Source organism: Cebus imitator, unplaced genomic scaffold, assembly GCF_001604975.1.
Source record: "Cebus imitator isolate Cc_AM_T3 unplaced genomic scaffold, Cebus_imitator-1.0 Scaffold69, whole genome shotgun sequence".
Taxonomy (NCBI): Eukaryota; Metazoa; Chordata; class Mammalia; order Primates; family Cebidae; genus Cebus; species Cebus imitator.
Window position 1 is genome coordinate 2,704,478 of NW_016107384.1, and position 10,226 is coordinate 2,714,703.

A 10,226-nucleotide genomic window follows, 5' to 3' on the forward strand; every position below is an offset into this window, starting at 1 on the left:
TTTTTTTTTAAATTAAGGCAATGGCTACATTGGGGCCACACAGAGTGAAAACGGAACGTAAGTCATTTATTCTGAGATGAGAAATACTCTCTTTGGAGACTTGTTGAATCAGGGTTGTTAAATCATCTACATACTAAAGAACTCTCCCATCAGTGGTTTTATTTCATCAATGAAACACTGTACCTGGAATTATGAGGAATTCTTCTGGAGTCATTAATTCATGTAAAAGTTTCGAAATTTCTGAATGTGGTATAATTCTTTCAGTGTTCAGCTACATTACTATTGCTAATAATGGATAAGTAACTCAAAAAGTATTTATGCAGTGTTTTTTATGGGCTCTGTAATTCTGTAGAAGAGGTATTTGGAATTTGTGGATTGGCTTCAGAGATTCTGTGAATCCCCTGAAATTATGTGTAAAATTCTGTGTGTGCATTTTCTGAGGAGAGATATCAGAATGCTGACATTTACACATTCTGATATGCCTTAGTAAAATTCATATCAATTACACTTCCTTGATTTTTTTTTTGAAAGTCTAAAATCACTGTCAAAATGTGATAGACATTAATGTTTAGGGTAAGTTTCTCTGTTTCTGCCTTCTTTCACTATAGGTGAGATTTCCTAATCCTTCTAAAGATAATGAAGCCAGATTAAAAAGAAAAACATATTTGAAATACTTAGGAAAGGAATTTCTAGTCACATTTAAACAGATAAAGTAATCTATAAGAGACCAATTTCTGTTTTAGGCTGAGCATGGTGGCTCATGCCTATTGTGATCCTAGTACTTTGGGAGGCCAAGGCCGGAGGATCACTTGAGCCCAGGAGTTTGAGACCAGCCTGGGCAAGATGGCGAGACCCCATGTCTAAAGAAAATATAAAAATTAGCTAGGTGTGGTGGTGTGTATCTGTAGTCCCAGCTACTAGGGAGGCTGAGGTGGGAGATCACTTGAGCCCTGGAGGTTGAAGCTCCAGTGAGCCATGATCATACCACCGCACTGGGCAACTGAACAAGATTCTGTCTCTAAGAAAAAAAAAAAAATTCTGTTTTATCTTTAACCCAGTAATTCCTTTAAACTTTATATTATATGAGGAAATTGCAGCAGCATTTGCCCTGGGGAATTAACTGCCAGGGCTGGTGCCTAGATCTGTAGAGCAGTGGTTCTTTTTTAAATAAAGATGAAGTTTCACCTTGTTGGTCAGGGTGGTTTCGAACTCCTGACCTCAGGTGATCCACCCACCTCGGCCTCCCAAAGTGCTGGAATTACAGGCGTGAGCCACCACGCCCAGCCAGAGCCGTGATTCTTAACATTTTTGGGTCATAGATTCCTTTTGAGAATCTCGTTATCAGTTGAGTGTGTCTCTTTCCCACTCTTGTTGTCTTCAGCATTGTATTCTATTAGTTTTTTTATAGCACTTAATTCGTACTTTTTAATTTTGTCTATCTCCTGACTGGATTGTAAGCTCCACAAGGCTACAACCATATCTCTTTTAGTCACAGTTTTCCTCACAGCATACTTCCTTGTTTTTTTGTTTTTGTTTTTGTTTTTGTTTTTCTTTTGAGATGGAGTCTTGCTCTGTAGCCCAGGCTGGAGTGCAGTAGTGCGATCTCGACTCACTGCGGCCTCCGCCTCCCGGGTTCCAGTTCAAGCAATTCTTCTACCTCAGCCTCCCAAATAGCTGAGATTACAGACATGAGCCACCGTACCCAGCTAATTTTTTTTTTTTTTTTTTTTTTTTTAGTAGAGATGGGATTTCACCACGTTGACCAGTCTGGTCTTGAACTCTTGACGTCGTGATCCACCTGCTTCAGCCTCCCAAAGTGCTGGGATTACAGGCATGACCCACCGTGCCTGGCCTTACTTCCTTGTTTATAGGAAGTGTTTAGGCAACATTTGTTGAATGAACGAATGAATGAATGAATACACCAGACAGTATTTTAGGCTCTGGGGATACAATGGTGAAAAAGATGGGCCTCCTGGAGCCTCTTTAGGGGAGGTGGAATCATATACATGTCTAAACAATTAAGAAGATAGTTACAGGTTATAGCAATTACTCTGAAAGAACTGTGTAGTTGAGATAACAATTAAATGAGGAGTGGGTAGAGTGGTTAGGAAAGACCTCTCCAGAGCTGACACTTGAATGACTTCATGGTATTCTTTTGACGACGCGTTTCCATAAAAAACATTTTTTTTCGTTTGTGAGTTATCTGACTAATGCCAGATGATTTCTGGAATTTAAAAATAGAAGTTCTACTTAGGACATTTCCTTTTTAGAATTAAAAGCCTTGGGAACTCTTGGACCATGTATTAAACTCTGCTTCTTTGGATATGTCAGATGCCTGCAGGGGAAAAAATAAAAAGTATGATTTTCATTTGAAATTGGCAATTGATAGTTAAAATAATACTTAAAATTAGCACTAATTAGCACTAATTATTAATAACATACTTGCCTCCCTTTCTGGTACTTAATTGATGATTTATTGTTCATTGTTTAGCTTTGCTTAGTAGTTATATTAAAAACTTACTGATTATGTGAAAGAATATAATCTTTTTATTACATTTTAGCTTTGTTATTTAAGAAATATTTTTAATCCTTTTTTACATATGCATGGATTGGTGTTAATTCTTCATATTCTGACCCTTTGTTCTTCTGACAGTGTTTTATTAATATAACAGTTTTTGAACTGATTCTTTTAGCACCTGTGAAACTGGAAAAACATCTGCACAGTGCTAGATCTGAAGAGGGAAGACTATATTATGATGGTGAATGGTATATACGTGGACAGACAATATGTATTGATAAAAAAGATGAATGTCCTACAAGGTAAAAAAGCCTTTATTATTTCAGCGTTGCTCAGTATTGTCATTTACAACATTGTTGTCAATGAAATATTTTCAGCCTCTGTAGCGCACCCATAATACATCATTAGTTGCCTGTGGATTCTTTTTTCATTTGATATATGGCTTGATTACATGTGTGTGCAGCAGGGTTAATATTTATAAACCAGACTTCATGTTAAGTTTATGAACACAAACTTTAATATAAGTGGAAATGTTGAAATCATTTAGCCAGGTAATTATCCTGTTTCTTAATTGTTATAGTAGGTGAATTGTTATCCTGCTATAGTGACCCTTAAATCAGACTGTTAGGAATTTTTGATGGACCTAGTAATCTTTAACTTTTTTGGATGTGTTACATTATTTTAAATAAAAAGAATTTGTATCAATTAGAATAGGAAATAAATGGAAAATTAACAAAAACCTTAAGAGTAATAGTAATTAAAGCATAACCTAGGGCTGGGTGCAGTGGCTCACACCTGTAATTCCAGCACTTTGGGAAGCCAAGGCAGAAGGATCGCATGAGGCCAGGAGTTCAAGACTAGCTTGGACAACTTGGTAAGACCCTGAATCAAAAAAAAAAAAAAAAAAAATTAGCCAGATGTGGTGTGGAGATGTGTGCTTATAGTCCTAGCTAGCTACTTGGGCCAGAGGATCGCTTGAGCCCAGGAGTTTGAGGCTGCAGCAAGGTATCATTGCACCACACCACTGTACTCCAGGCTGGGCAACAGAGCGACACCTTGTCTCTCTAGCAACAACAACAACAACAATAACAACAAAGTATAACTTGAAAACTGCCTTTTAAAAGTCCCAATACTATGTCTAGGTTTAAATAAAGTTTATGTAACTATTGTATAGTCTTTTAAGTTTTATCTGGTTGTGACCTTTTGAAAATATTGGTTAATCACCTTTCATTCTCCAGTAATGTAGGATTTTATTCTCAGAGTAGTAACCTTCTGTAGTAACAAAATATGGTTTTGTAGGTATCAGTGGTAAATAAAAAAATTTGAATTTAGTATACAGTATGCATTTTCCAAATACAGTGGTTTTAATTGTAAGAGTATAATTTTGTCTTTAAATTTTTAGGATTCCAGGAACATTGTGTATAATAACTTTTCTCATAGAAGCTCATTGAGCTCACTACAAGTTTATATATGATACTCCTGGATTCTTCTATTTATGTTACTGCTTTTCAGATATTTTACTACTACTTAGCATAAAAGTAGTTTAAGAAGAGATGAGGCCAGGTGTGCTCTGCCTGTAGTGATCCCAGTACTTTGGGTGGCCAAGGCAGGAGAATCACTTGAGCCCAGGAGTTTGAGACCATCCCTAGCTGGTCTCTTTGTAGAGAACCCCATCTCTGCAAAGTAAAAAAATTACCTGGGTGTGGTGGCATGTACCCTTAGTCCTAGCTACTTAGGCTGAGGTGAGAGGATCACTTGAGTCTGGGACTTTTGAGCCCTGATCATGTCCCCGCATTTCAACCTGGGTAACAGAGAGACCCTGTCTTAAATAAATAAATAGCATTCTTTATAAAATAAATAATTAGGCCGGATGCAGTGCCTCACGCCTGTAATCCTAGCACTTTGGGAGGCTGAGGCAGGCGGATCATGAGGTCAGGAGCTCAAGACCAACCTGGGCCAATATTGTGAAACCCAGTCTCTACTAAAAATAAAAAAATTTGCTAGGTGTGGTGGCAGGCACCTGTGTTCCTAGCTACTCAGGAGGCTGAGGCAGGAGAATCACTTGAACCTGGGAGGTTGAGGTTGCAGTGAGCCAAGATTGCCTCACTGCACTCCAGCCTGGGCAACAGAGTGAGACTTTATCTCAAAAAAAAAATAATAATAATAATAGTAATAATAATAATTAATTACAAATCTATTTAAAGAAATAGATTTTCTTATGTAAAGACTGGTAGTGCAAAAAAAAAAAATTGGTAGAAGTACCGTAGATGGTTTGATATTGGGAATTAGTGATTAGCCTTTGAAAGATTTCCTAGAGCCAAGGCTGATGTGAGTTACAAGTATAATACTATGTAAGTAGTGCTTTTAGCTCCAGTTTTTTTTTTTTTTTTTTTTTTTCGAGTTTTTTTTTTTTTTTTTTTCGAGAGATGGGGTGGGGATGGAATAGGAAGGACGTGCATTTAATAGTTCTAATAGAAAGTAAATTTTACCAACTCTATTAAGCAGTGTTGTTGAATGTGTTATTTTTGGCAGCATGCACTGCTAAGCAGCATTCTGGTAAAGACAATTATGTACATGCTGAGTCTACTGTTGTAGGCCAGGTTATTTTGGTTTTATAGGTAATAATCTACAATGAATTGAGGAGACATACTGTAATTCATTCATTCATTTTTTTTTTTCTTTTTAGTGCTGTAATTACAACAATTAACCATGATGAAGTTTGGTTTAAGAGGCCTGATGGAAGCAAATCTAAGCTTTACATTTCACAGCTGCAGAAAGGAAAATATTCAATTAAACATTCGTAATCATGATTTAAGTGTTATCTAAATTTACCTTATTAGTGTTACCAAATGTAATGTGCCATGAGAGTTAAAAAATGTATTCAATAATTTAATATTCTCACTGAATCATGAGAGAATGTGTATTGTAGGTAGTACTCTAAGTAGATCTCATTGATACATTATTAAAAAAAAAAACAAAAATTTTATCATTATCCTTACATTGATTTGCCTCTTAGGTCTGATGACCAATAGGTATACTGTATATGGTAGGGGTTTCTTTCTAAGCATTTTTCTTTGGTTCTTAAAAAAGTTATGCAAATTTGTCTTTAGTAAACTATGACTACATTTATCTGCAATTTAAAAAATTTTCCATATCTTTGTCATTCATTGTGTGTTTGTAAATAAGACTGATAAAATGTTTCCTATAAATGGTTTGTACTAGTACATTAGTGTTAAATCAGAACTGAAATTTAAACATATATATATATGAGTATATATATATATATATACACACACACACATATATATATATATATACACACACATATACATATATATATGAGGATGTATATATGGCATCATCAGCTTATTTAGAACTGATGGCCTTACCTTACAATCGTGTTTTACCCAAAATTAAGCTATTGGGTTTCAAAGCTGAAAGGAGCACTTTTGTAGAATAGCAACTTTTCTTTTCCTCTCCTTGATTGTATGGTGGGGTGGTGACCTATTTTTACAAATTATATTTAATGAGTAAAATTAGTGTCAAGTGATAACATGCTTCTACCTGTATTTCTAGTGACCCTTTAGAGGCAGGTATTTATACCTGGTATTTATGATGCAGTATATAAGTGGTGAACAGTAACTGACAGTATTGTGGTGCTTGCTGTACATGTCTGATCTTTTGAAACAGATTTTAGTAAGCATTTTCCAGAGGTAAAACTACATCCTTATTCTAATTTTATTCCTAGGGAAAAATAGACAGGGATCATTTCCTTGAATCTATTTCCAAATTAATATTTTTGTCTTTGGTATTTCTACACTTTAAGGCCATTTGGTGCAATTTAGAAAGTGTTGGCCTCCCTTCCCTTAGCCACATTTAAAATTAACTTCCAAAACCTCAGGAACAGTATAAAGAATAAAACCCTCAATATAGCAGCACAACTGGCTGTAGTATATATTTAGGGTACAACCAAATCAAGTATTCCTGGTGGTCATGTGCACTTTAATTTCTGTTACAATGAGAGTTAAGAGGATGAGGAAGAAATCTACTTATTAACACTTACTGAAGGAATATCTGCATTATTCCTTTTTTATTTTTTTTTAAATATTTTACCTCTGCAAACATCTTCTTGTGCAGATCACTACTTCACAGTTGCCAAATTTTAAAACACTTAACTTCTGAATTTCAGTATCAGTAAAGTTATATTACTTTATTCTGTTTCTAATTAACCTTAGCAAATGTACATAATGTCATAACCCAATAGTATTTGACAATACTTATGTATACAATGTTTGATAAGCATTTTTAATAAGATTTGTATTTTTAAATTTAGTATATAATAAAAAGATGTGTTTGAGTGTGATTTGTAGTGTCTTGGATTACTTATGTGTATTTAGTTCTTTTTATAACCTGTCCACTTCTAAGAAAGATTTGAATAGGTTTACATTAGTAGATATTGAGTGGGCCAGGTGCACTGGCTCATACCTGTAATCCCAGCACTTTTGGGGGGTGTATTTAGATGTTCAAGACAGCTAAGTTATACTTAATTTAAAAATATATGCATATATGTTGTACTCTACAATGTACTGTGTAAGTTTTGGAATTCTAAATAGAAAATCTTTTTTTTAATTTTTATTTTTTGAGACAGAGTCTCTCTCTGTCACCCAGGTTAGAGTGCAGTGATGATCTTGGCTCACTGCAACCTCCACCTCCCAGGTTCAAGTGATTCTCCTGCCTTAGCCTCCTGAGTAGCTGGGATTACAGGCACGTGCTACCAGGCCCAAGTCATTTTTTTTATTTTTAGTAGAGACAGGGTTTCGCCAGGCTGGTTTTGAACTCCTGACCTCAGGTGATCTGCCCACTTGGGCCTCCCAAAGTGCTGGGATTACAGACGTGAGCCACCGTGCCCGGCCTAGAAAATCTTTATTTTAAAACTATGACTTAGTACATTTACTTTCAAAACTTTAGTATTTCTATCATTTGTACTATTCTATAATATTAAGATTCAGAAAAGCATATGCTTATCTATGATTAAGATGCTATAAAATATATATTTTTTTGTTGGTGTTTTGCCATTAGACGTCTGGTCATAAAGTTTAATTTAGGAAAAAGAAACTCCAAACTGTGATGTAGTAGCTGCTGCTGCCCCTGTGTTACGATCAGCCTCTGTCTCAGGATCAATTTCTGGACCTTTATTGTCACAGCTCCTAGTTTTTCACGTTCAATCCATCTCCTCCTGCTGTTTCCCATTTTTAAAAAAGTAAGTATCACTAATGCAGTTCTTCAACTAGTAATTATTAGCAAATAGCAATGGCACACTCCTGATTTGTCCCCTTTTTCATTGTTCATATTAGTGGGATGAACACTGAGTACTTTTTGCAGCCTTCTTCACATAAAAGTTATTCTAAAGTATGTATTACTTGGAACACCAGTTGCAGAACCATGCATGCCTCATTGGTAATTATTTAAAAAGAACAAAACTGTCCAAAGCCTCAGGAACAGTAGAAAGAATTGAGACCTTCAATATGGCAGCACAACTGGCTATAGTACATATATATACTACAGCCAGTTATATATATATATATATATATATATATATATATATATATATATTTACTTTCAAAACGTGTATATATATATTTTTTTCTTTTTTTTTTTTCATGACACAGCCACAGGAAGTTCTGAGGATGTGCGCCCCATATTTAAGATACAGCCAAATCACGTATTTTTGATGGTCTTGTGTACTTTAATTTCTGTTGTGATAAGAGTTAAGAAGATGAGGAAAAAATGTACTTAACACATAGAGGAGAAGTTATCTGTTTTTTCTAAGTTTTTGTTTTTGGACCCAGTAAATCTGGTACAATAAAACTGAATTAAAGTGAATTTCTCTTATACGAAAATGGATGTAGGATGAATTAATACGTTAGTTAGGATTTATGTAGTTTCTTGCTAAATTGAAATGCAAACTATTTTAGTTGCTGAAGATGAGGAAATATAAACTATTTTAAGAAGAACATGAATGCTCAGAATGGGGTTAGAGAAAATGAATGTTCCTTACATTGTCTATGGATAAAGTACAGGAGTTGTGGCTGGTGTGTCAGTTAGGGTTTAACAGGGGTAGTTTCCCACTGGTTATTGTGGGCCAAAGTCTTGCTTTCTATTCTTGAACTTTATGCGATCTGTTATGGGCTAAATTTTGTCCCTCCAAAATTCATATATATATGTGTATATATATATATACACACACGTTTGTTTGTTTGTTTTGTTTTGAGACACAGCCTCACTCTGTTGCCCAGGCTGGAGTGCAGTGGCGTGATCTCAGCTCACTGCAACCTCTGCCTCCCAGGTTCAAGTGATTCTCCTGCCTCAGCCTTCTGAGTAACTGGAATTACAGGCAAGCGCCACAACGCCCAGCTAATTTTTGTACTTTTAGTGGAGTCCGGGCTTCACCATGTTGGTCAGGCTGGTCTCAAACCCCTGACCTCATGATCTGCTCGCCTTGGCCTCCCAAAGTGCTGGGATTACAAGCATGAGCCACTGCACCTGGTCCCAAATTCATATATTGAAGCTTTACCCCCCATTACCTCAGAATATGATTATATTTGATGGCAGGGCCTTGAGAGAGGTGGTGAAGTTAATCACATCTTTGATCTTGGATTTCCAGCCTGCAAAACTGGGAGAAAATAAATTTATTTAAGCCACCTAGTCTGTGGTATTTTATTATGGCAGCCCTAGCAAACTGTTACATAACTCAAAGTGACAGTTCTGGAGAAATTGGACTGGCCAATTTACAGTGGATTAAAGTGTACATCAAGTGTCAGTTTAATAATTTACATTGGGAAGTAATTTCCCAAGGACCAGACTCCTTCAGTCATCTAGTTGGCACATTCCTTCCTTCTTAGAAAAATCTATATGAAAGCAAAATTGTAAAATTGTAATCAGAAGATCTCTTTGTCTTGGTGACACTTTAGATATTCACCTATCCTCTGATGAGGGTACCCCTTCCTGGTATTGTGCTGGACACGTTGTAATCCTTTCTTTAAAAATTATTATTATTATTAGAGACAGGGTCTCTCTGTTGCCTTGGCTGGAGTACAGTGCTGTGATTATAGCTCACTGCAGCCTCAAACTCCTGAGCTCAAGTGAGCTTCCTTCTCCAGCCTCCCTAGTAGCAGGACTACAGGTACATGCCACTGCACCCAGCCAATTAAAAACAATTTTTGTAGGGACAGGTTATAATTATGTTGTCCAGGCTGGTCCCAAACTCCTGGCTTCTAGGGATCCTCCCACCTTGGCCTCTCAACGTGTTAGGATTATAGGCATGAGCCACTTTGCCTGCAACATAATCTTTCGTTTTTCTTTTTTCTTGGTGCTCTACTAAATGAGATCTCTCTTCTGTTAAACATGTGCTGCGCAGGCCTTGCCCAAAGCCCCTGAATTTTGTCTAGACCATGTATCTTATCACTCTGGCCAGTTTTTTAGACCAGTGTATCCCCTGACTTCTGAGCAGTCAGTAATGATAAGTCTGGTAATTTGAATGCCTACCATGTACCAGGAATTATGTTTAAGATATAAACTGAAGGCCGGGTGCAGTGATTCATGCCTCTAATCTCAGCACTTTGGGAGGCCAATGTGGGCGGATCACCTGAGATCGGGAGTTCGAGACCAGCCTGACCACATGGAGAAACCCTGTTTCTATAAAAAAAAA

The 10,226-nt window shown here is 36.4% G+C and overlaps 1 protein-coding gene across 3 annotated transcripts in view; it reads left to right on the forward strand.

Moving 5' to 3' along the window:
- BRMS1L (BRMS1 like transcriptional repressor) overlaps positions 1–6,881 on the forward strand; it is a 51,740-nt gene extending 44,859 nt beyond the window's left edge. For all 3 annotated transcript variants that reach the window (XM_017530826.1, XM_017530827.1, XM_037739368.1), the window contains 3 exons: positions 18–57; positions 2,694–2,820; positions 5,205–6,881. In XM_017530826.1, the coding sequence (XP_017386315.1) occupies positions 18–57; positions 2,694–2,820; positions 5,205–5,322 (285 nt within the window). In that variant the 3' untranslated portion in view covers positions 5,323–6,881. The remainder of the gene's footprint in view (positions 1–17; positions 58–2,693; positions 2,821–5,204) is intronic.
- Positions 6,882–10,226: the final 3,345 nt, after the last annotated feature.